This window comes from Odocoileus virginianus, chromosome 6, assembly GCF_023699985.2.
Source record: "Odocoileus virginianus isolate 20LAN1187 ecotype Illinois chromosome 6, Ovbor_1.2, whole genome shotgun sequence".
Classification (NCBI taxonomy): domain Eukaryota; kingdom Metazoa; phylum Chordata; class Mammalia; order Artiodactyla; family Cervidae; genus Odocoileus; species Odocoileus virginianus.
The window spans coordinates 53,545,850-53,566,621 of NC_069679.1; the positions used below are offsets into that span (position 1 = coordinate 53,545,850).

General features: G+C 39.0%; 1 protein-coding gene across 6 annotated transcripts in view; it reads right to left on the bottom strand.

The window, feature by feature from the left end:
- Positions 1–3,696: 3,696 nt before the first annotated feature.
- FERMT2 (FERM domain containing kindlin 2) overlaps positions 3,697–20,772 on the bottom strand; it is a 72,682-nt gene continuing 55,606 nt past the window's right edge. For 4 of the 6 annotated variants that reach the window (XM_070469366.1, XM_020912825.2, XM_070469365.1 and 1 more), the window contains 10 exons: positions 18,836–18,970; positions 18,081–18,130; positions 16,657–16,781; positions 10,233–10,339; positions 9,756–9,977; positions 7,720–7,743; positions 7,169–7,189; positions 6,438–6,562; positions 5,971–6,112; positions 3,697–5,007 (listed from right to left, as the gene is read on the bottom strand). In XM_070469366.1, the coding sequence (XP_070325467.1) occupies positions 4,834–5,007; positions 5,971–6,112; positions 6,438–6,562; positions 7,169–7,189; positions 7,720–7,743; positions 9,756–9,977; positions 10,233–10,339; positions 16,657–16,781; positions 18,081–18,130; positions 18,836–18,970 (1,125 nt within the window). In that variant the 3' untranslated portion in view covers positions 3,697–4,833. The remainder of the gene's footprint in view (positions 5,008–5,970; positions 6,113–6,437; positions 6,563–7,168; positions 7,190–7,719; positions 7,744–9,755; positions 9,978–10,232; positions 10,340–16,656; positions 16,782–18,080; positions 18,131–18,835; positions 18,971–20,772) is intronic. The other 2 variants (XM_070469367.1, XM_070469369.1) reach the window with 2 other exon arrangements.

Consider the following 20,772-nt stretch of genomic DNA (forward strand, 5'->3'; position numbering starts at 1 on the left):
TTTTTAAAAATTGTCCAATATCTGAAAACCATACTAATACAGGTATGTTAAACCTGTCTGGTTGGTTGTCGTGTTTTTATCACAAATTTAATTAACATTGAACTTGGACCACTTCCCTGAATAGTAAGAGATAATGCTTGACCAGTGAAGCCACATGAGATTATAATTAGATCTCATGAAATAATGATCTCAAATTATTTTAAGTGCTTGTAATTTTTAGTAATATGTAGGCTCAGGCACAGACATCAAAAGAGAAACTCAACTAGGTGAGTGTGTGTGTGTGTGTGTGTGTGCGCGCGCGCACTGATAACTGTTTATCAAGAGAATAAATAGAGAATTTTAATGTATACATTCAGCCTGGGAAACTTAGTACTGTTTATTAAATAAAGCAGAGACAGCAAGAGAGGAATCAGCACAATGGGAAATCAGGTCACCAGATGAGGCTTTTTTGCTACCCCGTTTCCTGTTCTGGTTGGCTCTGCCATCCACTGGGAAAGATTCATTCCTCTTACCCAGATAGACAACTTCCCATTTCCTGTCACTCTCTCTGCCACCTCCCTCCCCCATTCTTGACCTGCCAGGCCAAAGCAGTTCAAAGATAATGACACAGTTAATTTGCTGAAGAACACAGAGCTTTCAGTAAACAACTTCTTCCTGGGCAGTTCTGTGTGGAGATGACAGGAACTTTATCAGCAGAGTAAGAATTGAATCCACTTATTATTGTATATGTCTATTAGGCCTACATTCCCCACATAGCGAGTCAGTTCATCCCTGCCTTTCCTTTGCAACTTTATAGCCACTAAAAGAGGGAACAGCTACAGTAGCCACAAAAACATTTTGGGAGAGGGGGTGGAGGGATTATTTGGAACCAGCATCTGCATTTTTAGAATAAAGCAGAGCATAGATGATAGGCGGCAGCTGTGCAAGGTCATGGGTGGAGGAGAGCGCATTCAAGAACTATCAGTGATGATACTATGTCACAAAGGGATGGATCTCAGAAAGTCCTGATTTTCTGAATTATCAGAGCAGTGAGTATGTTACTATGTTTTGATTGATGGTCAAACACAACAGCAGCCCTTGTCAAACAATTACAGGGGGCAGAAACAATTAAGAAAAGTATAAGACAAGGATGCATTCCAGAGTATCAAAGAAGTTTTAAGTTAAAAAAAAGACACCTAGTATTTTACTGGGAAACTACTACATTTAATATAGGTAAACTGTTGTGTACTTGAAACATTTTCTTTAACTCTGTGCAGTTATCTCCCAGATAAATTAAAGGCCAGGAACCCAGATTGGTCTGATCCCACTACATCACTAACTGATAAATGATTAAAAGCACCTCAGTATGACTTTTAACATAAAAAAGAACAGAACTATGGAATACAAAATGAAATGAGCACTATCTCTACGCTGGCCAAGAACTGCCAAGTGGCTTTCCTTCCACAAAGTTCATGTCTCTGAGGGTGCGAGTGTGTTAATTAGCCAGGTGGTGGTGTGTAGAGTGTGTGATCTACATCCTTCTAGATGTAGATCAAATCACCACAGTGTACACTGTAAATATCTTATAGTTTTGTCAATTATCCCTCAGTAATGCCTGGGGAAAAATAAGTCCACGTCTCTAAGTCCTTGACTATGGAAGTTCGAGGTTGCATAAAAAATAATTTGTACCAAGCGAAGATTAGTGACCAACTGCATCAGGGGCTTCCAGCTGGTCTTTAAACTGCTGTCGTAAGAGAACGAGTTGCAAGAGAGCTTAGTCTCTTGTCCCCTGAGACTTTGTGTCTACCTGAAAATGAGTTATTGAGCAGAAACCAGAGCTGTTTCTGGAGACTCTGCCAGTGTTCTTTTCGTTGACTGGTGTCATCTCTGTAGAGGCCACCATCAATAGGGCTCCCCAGGATTAAGTACCACTGGATAGGGAGATGGAAATCAGGGTTCCACTTCTAGCTCTGCCTTGGCATTTGTCAGTTATAGCCATGTGACTTCAAACAGGTTACTTGGCCTCACTGAGCTTCATCTATAAAATGAGGAGGTGGAGTTGCATGAATCTTTAAAAAAGACAGGGCTTTCCTGGTAGCTCAGATGGTGAAGAATCTGCTTGCAACCCAAGAGACCTAGGTTCTATCCCTGGGTCAGGAAGATCCCCTGGTGGAGGTCATCGCAACCCTCTCCAGTATTCTTGCTTGGAGAATTCCATGGACAGATGAGCCTGGAAGGCTACAGTCCATGGGGTTGCAATGAGTCGGACACGACCAAGTAACTAACACTTATAGAAGAGAAAATGTATGTGAAAGCACTTAGCATGCCTCTTGGTGCAGACACTATCTGAAAAGTGTTTCCTTCATATTGAACTATGCTGATGCTGAAAAGTTCCAAGTTGTAACAACCTCTTGATTCCTAAAATAACCATCATTATAATCAATAAACAAATATATGCTAATGGATCCTAGGTAGAAACCACGACACTCAGATCCAGTCCTCAAGTAATAATTTAAGTAATTTATTAGGGGCAATAGGATATACTCAATCCTAATAAGGATGACTGCTCTTAAGTTCCAAAAAGGACCAAATTCAGTGGCAGTTCAGAGGAGTAAGAGAAAATGTTTGGCTACAAGGAAACTTGGAAGTATTCGTGGATGAAAGAACATTCGACCTCTTTCTAAAATTTCTTAAATGCTGGAAAGCTCAGATGTGAACAGGTGGCGACTAGGTTTGGGGAATGAATGGAGATGGAGTGTGTCTGGAGTGGCCCAGTTTGAGGTGGGGAACAGGCCACAAAAGACCTCTGAGCGTTTGACTGGGGACCATTAGCTTTTATGCTGTGAGCAACCAGGAGTTACTGGAGCTGAAATACAGCCCGGTGCTGTGTTGGGGCTAAACTGATCTCAGAATCCCTGGGAGGGCAGAAGGGTCACCAGAGGCCAAACAATCAGCACAGAGGCTATTCTCCCTTGTGGGGAGGCCGTGGGACCAGTAAGGACACGGGTGTGTGCCATAGACTAAATGTATTTTGGGGCTTTTAGCAAGTGACTGCATAAGTTGATGATCTGTACTTAAGATGAGGAATGGGAACATATTATTACATTTTTTTTTAAATGGGAAGGAGCTCTTAAATTTTTGAGCAAGGCCTTGTTAAGACCTGGCCTTAGAGTACAAAGAAAAGCCATGGGAATGTGACACAGGCCAAAGATCTGAGTTCAGGGGACGGTGAGAGCAGTGACAGAAGGAAGACGCCGGGCTGCACGAGCGAAGTATCACCAGGGCTTGGCCTTATTCATTGCAAGGGGTAAAGGACAAAGTCTAGAACTGAAGTTTTGAGTCTGAGTGATGATGTGATAGCAGTAACAATACAGAGTAAATTCATTTAAAAAAATGTGTTTTCTTAAACTGAGTCATTTTTCTGTTTAAAATCAGTTCTGCTCAAGCCAGCAGTGTCAGTTCATCTGTCATTTCTATTTATAGCTACATTTCTAACATAAATATTTTACAGTTCATCCTTAAGTAGGAGGAAAAATGAGGGGTTTCAACTGAAGTGGAAGACTCCATCTTAGAGATTAAGTACACCTGTCTGGTGACACTGCAGAATACTAAGCACGCTGTTCTCACAAGCTGCAAGTGCAGCATTTCCAAAAGCGAAAGTTTATGTCTACAGTTAATGTCACATGAACAGTAAAAACAAGAAGTACAAAAGAAACATTAAATAAAAGATTTTGCTTTTATTTAAAATAAAATGCATTTATACAGTCTTTAAACCATGGATTATTGAACAATACTGGTAATCTACCCCTCCCTGGCACCCTTTTGGGCTATGTGAGCTAGGAATTTTATGACTAGCACCAATGCAGGTTGTAACAGCGCAACAGACTAGAACACGGCCAGTCCAGGCATTAGAGTTAAGGACATTGTGGCAAATCATGACTATAATGAAGTCATCCTTAATTTAGCAGATATTAAAACTGCACAATAATTATATTTTAAAGAGCATTTAATTAATGCAAAGATGCTACATCTAAGCCATTTGCTAGTTGTGAGTAGATTTTTAAAAAACTGTACAATTTTATAAAATTTGTGTTTGTACATTAGTTACACAAAATGCATACTTCATAGACCTTTACTTCATATTGTAATGCAAAAGTTGCATATTTTAGGCAGACAGTGAATATGCTGGTGAATACTAAAAGTGTTGTAATACAATATGGTGTAAAAATAAAAACACAAGACAATATACATACATGCTTATTCAAGGACAAAAACAAACCAGGCATAACGACTAATAGCATTTTCCTTCAAGATCAAACAATAACATTATTAAATACCAGGCACCTTTTGTAGGCCTGATTTATTTTGGGGTGGGGTGGGGGGACGGATGACAGATGGCTACCCAAAGTAGCCAAAGTAGGATATTTGAAAGTAGGATATTTGAAAAATTATGAGGTCAAATTAAACATACATTAAAACACATGCATTTAACATGATAAATAGACTTCATATAGTTTAAGCCCTGGATAGCTTTAAAGTAGATGGCTTGAGTTTCTTACAGTTTGGCTAACTTGAAACAGTGATGTTTTGTTCCTAACTTACCCACTACTTCAGTTTCAATTCCTGGCTCTAAGGAACATGTGCCATATTCAAGTCCATACATTGTATCATGAGAGCAGATTAATAGTCGTGCTTGTTAGTGCACATTATTAACTGGTCTGGTAAGGCAAAAAAAGTTTTCATGATAAAATAATGAATTTCAAGCTTACTTTATTAAGCAGCATATAACAAACAACAGCTTTTAAAGTTAAATAACTGTTATGGCCATGGAGTTTCATTACACAGCATTTCTGTTCACACCCAACCACTGGTAAGTTTGTAGAACATCTCTTCATCTAAACTCTCATTTTGGTCTTTTGCACGTGTTGAGAGAAATATGTAGCCACCAATGAATTCATGAACCACTTTGCAATCTACTTCAGTGCAAATGAAGGACAACCGTACTTCATCTGCAAACTCTACAGTGACCTGGAACAGAGACAGAGAACCGTCAGTCCCTGCGGAAGTCCAGATGGCTGGGTCCAAGCGAGGCCACTACACTTAAGGTCTGCCCTGGGCACAAAACACTCGAAAGGTCCTCACACTTTTTTTTTTTAATCCTAAACTAATAATGCCTTCAAGTCCAAAAGCATAAGCAGTTTATTGGCCTCTCCCCTCCTCCTTTTTAAGTTTTCTTGTTTGAAAAGGAAGGCTGAATGCAAAGGGCTTAAGGTCATTAAGTTCCCAAAAGATCTCTGATGATTCAATTAACGAGTGTCTCCCTTCAAGTCCTAGGAGAAAACCTATTTCCTGTGTTTAGCTATTTAACCTTTAGGTTTCATGTTTGAATATTTCAGAAATACAAGATTCTATGAAGTAATTGAAATCAGTACAATAAATCCAATGACCCTAAAACAAAGGACTATTAGGGAAATATTCTGTTTAAGTGAGAGTCATGTACTCCAAGGCTAGGGGTAGCATGGTGTGCCAGTCTTTAGAGCCCCAAGTATCCCAGTCTGAACCCTAAGTCTCAGTGTGTGGTCACGGACAACAATGGCCTTCATTTGCACAGTGGGGATAATCCATTTACCTTGCAGGGCTGGGGTAACGTTTAGAAATAGGGTACAAATGTAAACATCTAGTATCATGCTTGGCATAAAATAGGCATTCACTAAAGAGTAGCTGCTATTTGTGAGTGGAAAGGGTTTATTCATCAGAGAAAGACAACCTTAAAGATTAGGCAATATTGTAACATATTATGTTCTTAGAAGTATCTGGGCACTTATAAAATAGGCAAGTTTAAGTAGGAAATGAACAACCAAGCATGTTTTATACTTTAAGAGGAAATGGCACAAAGAATCTGAAACATTCACAGGGCCTTTCCTTCTTAACTAGTTCGTTTTTAGCGTATGGACTGTGTGTGTGTGTTCAAGCAGCACAGCTACAGCTCACCATTTTTATTTCCCAGTTTACATTCCACTGCTTCATGTTGCTGAAGCGCCAGGTTTTAACTGCATCTCCTGTGCTGGCGTCCATCCTAATCAGTCTGTTGTATGCGATTCCAATAAGTTCTTCTTTTTTGCCCCCTTGGAACCTACAGAATTAAAAACATAAATATATGTTTTAAAACAGGGGTGGTAGGGGACATGTCGGTCTGTTTTTCTTGAAGATATGTACTTTTTAACTCTTAAAGTGCTATTCTTGCCTGAGTAAAAAGAGAAATGAAAGGACTTTAAATTTCTGATGAAAAAATTATAAGCATAGAAAATACATTCCAACATTCTTTAAATTTTACTGTGTAATAGGTTAATGGGTCTCAGTAGGTAGTTTTAAATGTTTAACTTCTAATTACATGAAGTCAACTAAATAAGAAGGCAGAGACTGAGGTTTACACATCAGTGCTTAGTAGAACCACTGACCTTGCAATAAAGTGTGTGATGCCGAATTCTGGTAATGATTGCCAAGCTTGAATAAACCTCATCTTGGCTTCAATTAAACTCATTTGAGCTACATTCTGATGGGCCTCCAAGATTCTTGCTGTTATCTAAACATGAGTAAACATCATATTTACTATTAGATATTATTCTTTCATGGCAGAATCAAGACAAAAAAAGATTAAAACATTGAATTATGTGCCCCATGCCCCAAAATTATGTATTGCGAGAGATGAAATTAGAAAATAACTGAAGCTACATTTGGGAATTTTAGTAAAATAATGACTTTCCAAACATTTTAGTTTGGAAAAGTCAATATATATAGTCAATATATAGTTTTTCTTAATTTTAGTTCCATATGTCAAGAAACAATAAGTACGAGTAGGTATATATAATTGTTGAGATTTATTCAAGTACACACACATATAATAGCACAAGTTCTAATCCTCATATACAAGATGGGTTTTAAGTTCAGTACCAAGATACCTGATCAGAATGAGTGCCTGCCATATAGGTTTCTAGCACTAGAAATAACTGCAATGATTTTTAAATTTTTCTAAAGGAGTAATTAGAAAGGTTAGTTTTAAAATTTACTCACTTTGGGATGCCTATTTGCTCAAAGAGTACAGGGAAATTAATTCATGAGGGGAGATTGTAGCTAGGGCTATAAATATTTTTAATTCTTTCTTTCTTTTTTTTAAATATGGAGAACTTACCAAATCTCTTATATAGCCTGGCTGTAGATGGCAATGCGAGGAAAAGAAAAAGGAAGCAGAAAGAAAAAAAAGGCAATCAGAAAAAATGGCAATGAAGCAAAGAAAAAGTTGCGGTAACCTGCAAACCAAAATTCCAGCCAAAAACCATGCAAAAAAATTACTCTAGGTGGAAACCAAGCAAAGTAAATGCAAGCATGAAAATGAAAATGAGAAAGCAGTGATTACTTTCCATTTAGAATACTGAGAAACACTCCACATTATTTTAGATTGTTAAGTGTTACTAAAATTAAGGGTAGAAATTTGTAGGGAGAAAATTTAAAATGCAAATAACCTTTTCCCCTTCATGTACCAGTTCTTACTGATTAGGGTAAAGCTAATTCGTTTAGTAGCAAGATAAAAAATTAATATTCAAAAGCCTTTAATCTTGTCTTATATTGAGCCAAATAATATGATCCATGCACAGCTTTTCAGAAAAAAGTTGAAGGCATTAAATAAGTGCAGTGACCATACTGTTTCTTTATTTACATAAGAAAAGCAACCCCCTCAATTACCATCTTTTTTTTGCATCCTTTTTCCTGGAAGGGAAAATAAAAATATGCCATACACTACACTAGGAGTGGTGGCTACAAATACATCAGTTCATTTCAATTTGGATTAATATGGATAAAACGAAGAACAATTCTTTCCTCTAAAATGTAAAAATCCAGTTTGGGAGTCATAGTTATGTAAAAAATATCCATAGCAAGTCTGATAGATAGTCTTGGGGAATTAAAATAGATTGTAACAAAGGCTGTATGCACTTGAAGACTTTATGCCCTGGTAGGGCTGAATGACCCCATGGCCTGCACAGCTCAGGCCTATCTGACTCCTGAGTGCCCCTGGATTATACAGTTTATCAAACCCAATTACTGAGCCACCAAGTCCAACAACCAGCACAGCACATGATGCGCAAGAGCAACCGAACTCCTGCTTATCCGCACTTACTAGGTGTCAGGGCAATACTTGACTCAACCTCCTGGTTAGGGAAAGGAAAATTCAAAATGAATGTGCATTTGATAAGACGTCAGTGCGGATGACAAGGCTAGAAAGCTCCTTAACCTCAGACCACACACATACTACCATCCTGCCAGTTAAAGACAGCCACATGTTCTTTGTCCTCAAGACAATCTTCAGTTGACTTGTAGTCAAGAACTCACCAATAGAAAATTTACCTTTTTACAGCTAAATCTATCATTTTATTTATTATTTATTAAAAATCTATCATTTTAAAGGCTTCTGGGAAAACAAGTCAGTACCTGTCTGACAGCTAAAATAACATTTGGCAATCTTCCCAATTATAGTTTAAGATTTTTTTTTTAGTTTAAGATCTTTTATTCCTAATACCTGATAGTGAAATGGTAAAACTGCTAAGATTTGAAACTAGTCACTGACTTTGAAGGCATCCACTTTTAGAAACAAGTCTCTTTATAAGTAACTTTAAAATGAATTAACCTAAGAATTAAAAAATGAAATCAGTACTCGATTCACTTTCCCTTGTTAACTTACAATCTACATTCCACACAGCTCCGAGGGCATTTCCTCCATTCCTCACTACTCCCACATCATACGACTATGGGATAAACAATTTCTATGTAGCTTACACAACCTCTGCAACTTAAAAGACAAACACTTGATGATTAAAACTTGAACATTTCCAGCTAAGGGATTTCAGACCCATACGATAAACACTATATTTAAAGTTAAGAATTAACAAGTGTTCAGGGTTTATCACTGGGCCTTTCCCGTAACATTTTAAAATTACTCCTTAACAAAGATAAAAATGAAACTAGATTAAAAATGAAGTATTTATTTCAAAGTTCTTCTTCACCCCCTTCCTAAATTGGAGCCTTTTCCCTTTTATGGTATGATGCTGGGTATCGAGAATACTGGGGGCTATCCCAAGTGAAACTCCCCTGGCAAAGAACCTTTTGTGTTGGATCGAAGAACCATTTTTCTAAATAGCAATCCTTTTATGGTAGTCATTTCCAGAAAAGGAATTCTAAACAGAGGGAACAAAAGCAGTGAATTTCAATGAAAATTTACCAAACGTTGTCATATTATACAAATCTAGCTTAGGCTTTGACCGTTAATGTTAAGAAAAGACAATGTTAAACGTGGACTATAAACCACGTAAAGTTTATTTCCAAAGCTGGAAAGGTCCATTTCAATAGCAAGAAGAGTCATCAGAGATTTGGCTGGGAAATGCTGGCTGTGCTCTGGATCACATTTACTTTATTTAAGAAATAAAATGGCATGAACTGTGGAACACAAAGCAGTAAGTAAGACCATATTCAATTCCCTGAAAAGAATATCCAGTCAGCAGAGTAATTTCCTCAGGTGGTTTAGAATAAATATGCTCCCAACTATTTTACCTCATTATCCATCCTATTAAAATAATAAGACTTTTCTTAAATGACCAATTTAAACTGACTGCAAGCTATTTTTTCCTTATATTTTAACCACCTGATAAAAAATCAAGACTACCAATTAAGACTAAAAAAGTTGTGTTTAAGAGGGGAAACTAAAGTATATGTAGAAAACCGTTTACCTGCTTGTTCTTGTACTTTTTTAGATAGCGAGGGGACACCAGACATTCAGGATTTATATCAGTTGTGATCTGTTCTGGTATTAACTGAGGATCTGGATTTAAATGCTGCATCTTCAGAAAGGAAAGAATATTTTGAACTTCTAAGTTGTAAGAACTATCTGCCATGGTCTTGCCTTTGGAGGCCAATCTGCAGGCTGCCATCCAGTGTGCATACTGTTTTTCCTGTGAAAAGAAATACCGAGGTTTGAAATCTATCACATGATAGATCCTTTGAGTATAAATGAATGGTCAACTCACTAAGGAAGCAAAGAAAACCGAGGTTTATTATTTTTTTTGGCTGCACTGTGCATGTGAAATCTTAGTTCCCTGACCAGTGATTGAACCCATGACCCCTGCACTGGGAGCGCAGAGTCTTAACCACTGGACCCAACAGGGACATCCCCCAAATTAAGGTTTATTTTTAATCAAAAAACTTACATTGTCACAACGAAGCCAGATTTCATTCATGCCCTCTGCAACCGGAATGAGGAGTTTAATGTTAAATTTTTGGCCTGAAATATTCACATCTGGGGTAACTTCACACCCTGTAGTTAAAAAATTATTAAAATGGTTAAATTTACACTTAAGAAATCCCAAGCCAATACAGGCAGTTCCCATTTTATGGCATCTTAACATGTTAATGGAATCTACAAATCAGAGAATTCTTTATGTTTAGTAATTTTGTTGGGGGTGGAGCAAAGACTCAACTCAGACCTAATAAACAAGAGATGTAACTGCACAGTGTGTGGCCCTCACAATTCACAAAACTTGATTGAGAAGAGAAGGAAAGAGTTCTATTAAAAGGATATTATACATAGGAAACTTGCACTCCATTCCCACAAGTTTCACACATTACTATTTTAATATCATTCAGTTCTTTGAATCTTAAGTTATTAGGGTTTTTTTTTTTTTTTTTTTATTTTGCTAAGTTTCTACATGTACAGGGATTTTAAAATATCTTTCCATAATAAAATTCTAAAGTGTGTTCTGGTCAGAATAAATGACTTTATGATGCATTTTAAGAAAGGCACACGTGTGGGGAACCAGCCAGTGTGAGCTGGAGTCCGATACGAGGGCCTCCTCAGGGCCCCACTGCCCTGCCCTCTATGGCCGTGTGCGAGGAAGACTAAGGCACAGGCTCTCCTGATTTGCACACAATTCTGGGAGTCCATCTGACACAGAAGGTAACATGAACTTACATACATGGGAAGTCAGTATGAAAATAAGGGCATGCAGAATTTCACTTTACTGGCAAGTTTTCAGGAATACGTACATTTACAGACTGTAAAAAAATCCCTGTAATCAACTCTGTTAACCATTAGTTTATGGCTTTATAGGAGAGAAAACAGATTTACTGAATGTATACCCAGATAGATAATGGGGCAATGGTCAGCCTAAACTAGTAACCAGTATAAAATAGTGAAGAAGAGCTCTGTAAGCAGACAGATTTGGGTTCCACACCTTTCTTGACCACTTAATAAGTATATCATATTTACTTATGCCCAAATTCCCTGACCTTAAGCTCTCACAGTGATGCTGTAAGGATCAGTAAGATGAGTATTCCAATTGTTAGTACTTAGCTCATGTTGCCCTCAATGCGTGTTAAGACCATAGTGTAGACTCTGTGGGGAAGAATGTAAACTGTTAGCAGAGCCTGCTGTTGCCTTTGTCCCTGAGCTGGAGCAACTTCTCCTGACAAAGAAACTACAAGCAACAAACTAGTAAGCTTCTATGTATCTGAACAAATGTTTAAACTATTATTTTTTACCTCATCAAATAAATGTTTTAAGAAGCAAATAAAGAAACATTTTAGATAAAGGAGAGATCCTCTCTTCTCCAGAATTAACTTCAATCTTGAATTTGATGAACTTTCCCTCACTCTTTGATTTCTTTTTAGAATATTTACTTCACATAGCTACCACATGTAACTCCTATACAATCATTACAAACACTCAGAAAGTTGTGTGGCAATGTGTTTAACCTGCGAAGTTAAAACAAAGAGATGTTTGAAGATATACAATCTTTTCCACAAATTTCATTAATCATTCAAATATATTTCAAGTATGCAACTCCACAATAATTAGACCTCTTTTTAAAGTAAAATATCAAGAAAACTACAAGGGGAGAGACAAAGAGAATGGTAACTCAGGCACCAGTGCAGGCAGAAGCACTCAAAAGCCACATTTCAGACAATATTCACTCCACACCTCCTTGGCTACTTACTTCCACGGTAACATGCTGGACCTTACTGCAACCCAATTACTAACCCTCTGAAATGTTAACTGCAAACAGCCCATTCTGAGCACAATCTTCAATCCTAAATCCCCTTAAAATCTTTGGGAGACCCAATCCTGTGACCCCACAACCCTCTCCCCATTGGTTCCATGTTTCCACCTTTTCTCTGCAGTCCGGCCTGGACCCTGCTTCACTAGCTGTCACCTCTAACTCACTAGACTCACTGGCTTTCCATCATACACACTTAGCAAAACCTTAATCTTGGCTCAACCCAATCACCTACCTCTTACTTGCCTATGCTCTGGCTGCTGAGCACTCTAAGATGGCGGGGGGTGGGTGGCGGCGGCGGGGAAAATCACAAAACTGAGCAGGTAAGTTGCACTAGAAACACGTAGATTCCTAACATCAATCTGCCCCTTAACACTCGCAACCATTCTGCGTTAACATCCTCAACAATGTTTATTTCACATCTTCTCAGGCCGCCTATGCTACTCTTAGAGAACAACCTCACCTGTTATTTTTCCAAGAACATGAAAGCCATCAGAAATGAGGTCCCCCAACTTCCTGCCACCAAAGCAGATAAACCTGGCCACCCCCACGTCCACACAGAGGAAAAGGAATCTCTCCTATCCGAGCAGGCAGAGTTTTCTACCATCTGTCAGGTACCTTGTTCCATCACAGAGATCCTGTCCTCCCACTTCCCTTCCTATCTACATGACAGTTCCATCAGCATTTAACTTCCTTGAGTCTCCCATCTTAAACCATAAAACACCCCTCCATTTTAGGCCTCTCTCTTCTATTACTGCACTTTTTCCTCCTTGCCTGTCACAGATGAGGTTCATCAAAAAGCTATCTTTGTTTCCCATTTCAGTGACTGTACTTTGGCTCCCCTGCATAAAAGCCCACTGAAATCTGATGAATCTGTTCTTAATAGAGGCCATGAACCACCACCATGTGGCTAAATCTTATGGAAGCTTAATCTAACTTTTCTGTAGTATTTGATACTATTAACTACTCTGTCCTTTAACTTCTATCATACCTCATTTCCATGGTCTTCCTAGATATTTTTGTTATTTCCCTTGCAAGTTCCACCTCCTCTAATCTGCCCTGTCCCTTAAACATGGGTGTTCTGCAGGGTTCTGCTCTCAGCCTTTTCATATTATAGACAACTACTACAAAGGCTGCATCTACTATTAATACTCACTGCTACCCCATCAGTACCTGCAGTATGGATCTTACCCATGCTCCAAACAGATACACAACCGCAAACGCACCTCAAATTTAAAATAACCCAATTAAATTTAGCTCATCTTCCTCCCCAAACTCTGCTCTTATATATTCTCAATCTCAGAATTACCCTATTCACCCAACTGTACAAGCCAGGATCAAGTCACTCCCCCAGCCTCTCCCAGGTCAATCATCCAGTCTGTTGACTGAACGTCCTGAGAATCTAACAAAGTTGTGCCCTTTTCTCACCCATGCCGATAAGTGTAACCTGGATCAGTATCACTTTTCTATAACTACTCTTCTACATTGCAGCCAATGTAAGGATGATGAATCTTATCGTATTCATAATCCTTCACTGTCACTTCATTGCTGCCAGTTTAGAAAACAATCTCCTTAACAACTTTAACTCCTGTTGTCACCTTTCTTGTTAAAAGGAATGGATTCAGCAGCTATTAGGGAAGGATTCATCCTCTCAGCTTCAATTCCATACTCTAGAAGCATGCCCCCTCATCCACCCACCACATGACTGCTGATGATTTTCCCCACACAATTCTGCACATCAGTCTCTTTTACCAACTCTCCTCCTTCCTTTCACGGATAGCAATTTTCTTTTTGGGATCTTAACTCCAATGTTATTTCCCCTATTAAGCTTCCCCTAATTCTCTCCAAAATCACTGAAGGTTGATAGAGCATCCTTACCGCTTTGTTCCTTTGACCTACTGCTTCCTTTTTAAAGTACCGCTATTGCCCAGATTGTAGCTGTTTATTTCCTGACATTCTCTGACATCTTAGGGATGTGACTGTAATCTGTTCTTGCTCATCACTCTGGTACCTGGCACAGTGTGTGGCATGGGTGACCAGTCAGCATCTGCTGACCTGCATTTTTTAGAACTGTGCGTTTGAGATAACTTAGGGGCCTTAGAGAGCATCTACTCCAACACTCTCATTACTCAGAGGAAGACACTAAGATCCTGAGAGTTATTTTTCCAAAATCACAGGGCTTGTTTTGTGGCAGAGCAGAACCTAGGCCATTTGATTCTTAGGCTAGTGTTACCCTCACCAGTGTGATATGCTAGAAAAGCACTCCTTTGGAAAGACGTGGGAGAAGTGGGATTAGGACACCCTGTAAACTGTTCTCCATCCAGGACTTAACCTTTCAGTCATGTAAGGAGAAGACTAAGGACGTAACAGGGACAGAGAAGATGGGGTCCAGAAGACAGATTAAACCTCTAAATCGAGAGTGGATAATCGGAGTGGATCCTGGGCAGCGTGGAAGGGAAGCAAGAGGACAGCTGCAATGTATTCTGAGAGTAACAAATAATGGTAAAGATCCAAAAGTTAAAAACTCCTGACCTAGGGAGAAAGGCAGTGAGTCTAACTAGAAGTTTTAGGAAAATTACAGAATTTCAACATGTGGGCATAGCAATCTTCTACCCCAGCACAGAGGTTTTTCTATTTATTAAAATGCGGTGGTTGTGGTGGTGGTTTAGATGCTAAGTTATGTCCGACTCTTGAGATCCCGTGGACTGTAGCCTGGCAGGCTCCTCTGTCCATGGGATTCCCCAGGTAAGAATATTGGAGTAGGTTGCCATTTCCTTCTCCAGGGTATCTTCCCAACCCAGGAACCGAACCTGGGTCTCCTGCATTGCAGGTGGATGATTTACCAACTGAGCTATGAAGGAAGCCCCTTAATAAAATGTATATAACTATAAATGGGCTTCATAGGTGGCGCTAGTGGTAAAGAACCCACCTGCCAATATAGGAGATGTAAGAGATGTGGGTTTGATCCCTGGGTAGGGAAGATCCCCTGGAGGAGGGCAGGGCAACCCACTCCAGTATTTGTGCCTGGAGAAGCCCATGGACAGAGGAACCTGGCGGGCTACACTCCATAAGGTTGCAAAGAATTGGACACAACTTAGCACACACACATGTAATTATAAAGCAATAGTTCACAGATGACTAGTAGGCAGAATAGAGACAGGGTAGAGATTTGGACATTTTGCTGAAATGTACCAAAAAAAAAATAAAGATTACAGATCTACAGATGTAACTCCAGAGCCCGGAAACACTTAAATCCTTTCCTAATTGCCTCTCCAACCCCTTAACTCAGTTGGGAATTCATCTGACTGGAATGCAAGAATGCATCCAATTGGAATCTCAGTCTCACTGGAAATGAATCTGGAAAATGTACTTTAGTCTTCCAGCCTCTGCTATAAGGAAAGGCCAGTAAAGGAGTGTGAACAGTGAGAAGCCAATGTGTCCTGCATCCTCCAGCACACATGCTAGGGACCAAGGGTGTGGAAAGTGCTGTGTGAGCATGTAGGAGAGCAGTTCTCAGGGGTATGGCTTCCTAGAGGAAGTGGTGTCTAAACTAGAAGTGAGCTGGCAGCTTTAAGTAACATCACTGCAAGTGAGAGGCTCATGGGCAATCTGCAAGCCCAGCCGAAGGCTGTGTAGAGAGAAATCAGAGCAAGGGGCAGCAGGACGTCCTCCAGCTGCAGAAGAACCAGGCCAGCCAGGAGAGGAAATGCTCCCCCCCCCCCCCCCGGCCCCGGAACCAATGCATTCAACAGGTTTTTCAAAAAGGTGAAGAACAAACGGAAGTCACTAAAGCCCAAATGAAGCTGTAACTCCACAGACCTGAATGGGGGAAAAGACGACCAAAACCAGCAGCTCTGAGCCCTTGGCCGGACTCAGTCTAGGCCACAGGACCGTGGGATCAGATGCAGCAACGTGTGCTCAAATACTAGCCCCTGTTCTGAGACAGCTGTGGATCTATAGAGGTAAGAGGAAACCAGCAAGATTTAGGCCGTCAGCTAGGAAGGAGCCTCAGAGGGCTCTTGGGGCTGCCCCGGGAGCCAGGATGAGAGCAGTGTCGAAGACAACAAAATTGTGCAGGTGAGAGGTGTTGGGAAAGGGGAAGAACTCAGTAAAACCCTGCGGTGGCTAACCCACTGGTGAGTCAGAAAGCCAAGAGACTGGGGACTTGAGCTGAACCAGCTGGTTACCTGTTAAGGTGAGGAAAAGGAGTAGGATGCTGATAGAGACAGCCCCGAAAACTGGGAGAGGGCTACAGCAGAGATGAGAATGAGGCAGAATCTGAAACAGATATGCGGGCAGCTCCTGCAGAAAGAGAAAACCTACATGTCCTCATGCTGAAGAACAGAAAAGGGACGCCACAGATTTATTTGGGATAAAAGTAGAAGCATACCCTTCAAGCGAGGCCTGCACAGAGATTAGAACAAAATATTCACGGGAAACTGAATACTGAACTTAAAAAAAGTACCTAAAGGAGCAAAAGGAACTGCTAAAAGCTTTATCCCCCAGCAAAATGAAGTTTAGTGAATATTAGCTAATAGATATTCTACCATCAATATGGTCATTCCAAGGCTTTCCTTACCTCTTAGGTTCATCTGATGAGCTGGTGTTCCACTGGATTCTTCTTTGCTCTTATAACAAGAAATAGATGTATCTTTAAAGGTACACCAGTACTGCTTATAACCTTTTAGAGTCAGCTTTTTTGGCCTATGTGTCGAACAGAATTAGAAGGGAGAAAAAAACACTTTTGAAACAACTTTATCAATGCTATGTTTTAGCAGCAAAATCTCACAATATTAAAAGTCTGAGGACAAGTTTTATATATGCCAAGTTCAGTTCCCTTTCGTCTAGTGTGTTCTATTCAGTGTTACTGTTGCTGGAATTTCCCCTCCTTCTCAATCTGCTCAGGAGATATTACAGTGAGTGGGCAGAGAAAGACCCTAAGGATAACATTCCAGTATTTCTGTCAGTTGTAGCTGTCCCCATCACTAGTAGGTCACATGGGTCCCCATCACTAGTAGGTCACATGGAAAGGAGAGGAAAGTAAAAGTGAAGGAAATGTCAATAACTGGAAGGTTCCTGGGTCCTGTAAGTACCTGCAGGTTCGTGGTGTCTGCAGGGCTGCCTCCAGAGCCTCCCTGAACAGGCCAGTTTGCCTGGCAAGTCTCAAGTGCGCGAAGTGATTATCTCTAGGGAAGTACTGCAGTGACTTTCACTTGCCACTCCAGTGCCAAGCATGAAGCATGGGGGAGAGAGGATAAGGAAAAGTGTATGTAGATGAAAAAGGTGGGTAAAAGGAAAACAAAGTGGAGGTAGGGAGCAGCATCTGAAATCAGGTCAGTAGCTTAGAAACGTTACTATGTGGAGCTGTTTTATGTTCAGCTACAATAAATGGTTTATTCCAGAGCTTATATTCCACATCACCTCCTTTCCTCTTTCTGCCTTAATGCCTAGCTCTCTTGATTCTGTGGAGTATGACTAGACCAACCATTTAAAAATCTAGATGAGATACTCTGGAATCGTGTTGTAGAATATCCCATGAACAAATGAGTAGAATCCAATAAATTCTGGTGCTCTGAACAAGGAAATAACCATTGAAAATAGCAGTTCACTATGTACTGCTTTCACCTAGACAGGATGCTTTATATGAACCATATGTTTTAGAATTTGCATGATACAATCCATCTAAGTAACACAATCTCCTCCCTGCCTTAAGTAAAATGTTTATCAGATGAAACAACTTAATAAGTACAGGAATTTTAATTTTGTAAAAGTGAAATTTTTCCACATTATAATTTATAATAATAAATTATAAATAAATAAATAAATAAATTATAAATAAATTTATAAATAAATAAATTATAATTTATAATAATAATATTATATAATTTATAATATGCTTTTAGAGGTGCATTTGCCAGTCACATAAATTTCAAGAATGTGAACGTGACTATAAAGCTGACATTTATTTATTAATATTTGGAATTCCTCCTCTTTTGTACTTACTTGAAAACTTTAATATAGTCAGCAAGTTCAGGGATGGAAGTGATGTCACCCTAGGAGAAGAATGAAAACATTTTTTTCTCACTTTAAAAAATTTTGAAACTCTGTTTAGCATCTGATATTAAGAACTAGCTTGTTCAATAAACAATGAAAATTACATAAATTACAGACTATAGAGATTTTAAAGGTACTATATACATGGTCATATAGTACAAAGGCATTTTCAAATGGCATAAAAAGCTATTAAAAATTTGATCAATACAGCAATTTAGACAACCCACAAGAATGCAGTGTTGATTCTAATATGGCTAAAACTGTTTATAGCTGCATACAGAAATTTTCTGAATCGTAACAGTCCTGAGAATAGTGTTTCTTCTGTAATAGCTAATATCTAAGCATTTAAAAATTTTACTGAGATCTATTTCCTCTTCTTTTTGTAATACTTCAGATTTGGAGATCAATAAACAGATTTTACCATAGCTTGAAGTTAACTTTTCCTCTGCAGAAATGTTCTCCCACTACTTGTAAGAGAATGTACAGACTGTACTGGCAGAAGATATCTCTCTACTGTGTTGGAAGCACTAGAGACTAAACAGTATTAATGTAAAAAACTTCCCTGAAAATTTCTGGAAAATCTATGTCTCTATTCTCTAAAGCATTTAATATTTCTCTTTATGTCTCGAACACTTCATGAAAACCTAATTCCATAAAAAGGTATAAGCATCAGACTAAATTAATAGGTAAAAGATTCACCCTACCAAAATTGTTGATGTTTTTCCCCCTTCCAAAGTAATCTCCAGGTCTGAAAGGGCAGCATCAACTTCATCAACTTCTTTGTCGCTGTTGTTCAGATGATTCTCTGATGTCATGATCGACAGCTTATTGATATGATACTAAAACCAGAAGTGACATTTTATTTAAATTATTTTTCTAACTATGAATTTTAAAGTGAGATTATTATCTGTATCTATATTGAATGCCTTTTGTCACCTAATCTGAAAGGTTAAAAGTCTCCCAAGAATTAGAAGGATAGAAAAATGATGGGCATGGCACCTGAAATCAGTGTCCTAAACCTGCTAATAAATCTTTATTCAAAAAAGGAGGATTTTTTTGACAAACACAAATGAATTCAGTTTAGGAATCCCTAGGATTTAAGAGTTAACACCTCTTCCACTGAACTCTACGCAAGCAGTGACTTTTAAGTGTCCCACCCCCCCTGCAGTATTCCCCGTCTATCACGCAAGCTAGAAGTGACAGGTACTGGATGAATGAACAGAATATGCATAAGGTCTTCTGAATAAATGCATTAACACTGGTTACCTTATCTTACTTACTACTATTACTACTTACTACTGCTGGGTACTATTACCCTGCAGTGGGAAGTTAGTTATTGCTATTATGTTGAAAACTAGAGTTTTAATGCCCCACCCCCAACTTCAATTCAATGTTGAAAACCTAATTTACATTGTCATTTACACCTAAGAATAAACATGTTTATATGTGAATACATACACCACCCCTGACACACATGAATACTCACATATACATATATGTATATACATAATGAGTAGTGATTAAGTCCTCCTACATGTATATAAGAAAATCTTTGGGTGTAGAACTAGTCATGATTTAAACACACTTAGATAAATGGTTTAGAACAAATTTTAATGATTAGATTCTGATGCTAAACTTAAGAGGTTTTATACAAAGTTAAGCAAAACTTTTTTTTAAATTTTTTAATTTTTTTCCATTTATTTTTATTAGTTGGAGGCTAATTACTTTACATCATTACAGTAGTTTTTGTCATACACTGAAATGAATTAGCCATGGATTTACATGTATTCCCCATCCCAGTCCCCCCTCCCACCTCCCTCTCCACCCGATCCCTCTGGGTCTTCCCAGTGCACCAGGCCCGAGCACTTGTCTCATGTATCCAACCTGGGCTGGTGATCTGTTTCACCCTAGATAATATACATGTTTCAATGCTGTTCTCTTGAAACATCCCACCCTCGCCTTCTCCCAGAGTCCACAAGCCTGTTCTATACATCTGAGTCTCTTTTCCTGTTTTAAGCAAAACTTTTAAATCACTTAATCAGTTATCTTTCAGAGCACTAAATAAGTAGCAATCCTTATTTCTTAAGGATTCATTCACCAAATACAATCTGTTCATGGGAACAATTAGTAAACTAATGCTGAGGCCAATTATCTAATTAAATAATAGAGGCCAATAGCTTCCTCTATTTTAAGATTTAGTGAATTAATAATGACTAGTCTCTAGCTATGGCTTCCCTCGTGGCTCAGTAGTAAAGAACCTGCCTGCCAATGCAGGAGACAGGTTCGACTCCTGAGTCGGGAAGATCCCCTGGAGAAGGAAATGGCAACCCACTCCTGTATTCTTGCCTGAGAAATCCCATGGACAGAGGACTACAGCTGGGCTATAGCCTATTGATTACAGTTAGGCTACAGTCCATGGGGTCAAAAACTTAGCGACTAACAACTACTACTCTCTGGCTATATCTTCAGTTGTGTTGAAATGAGATCCTTATAATAGTAGAAAACTTTCATATTCACAAACCATGGAGAGGGAGGTAGGCTGAGGCTCTCAGGCAGTGGTCTCAAATATCAGAGTATAATCAGAAGCATATGGAGAGCTGGTTAAACATACGAGATGCTCAGGTTCACCCTCAGAGATTGT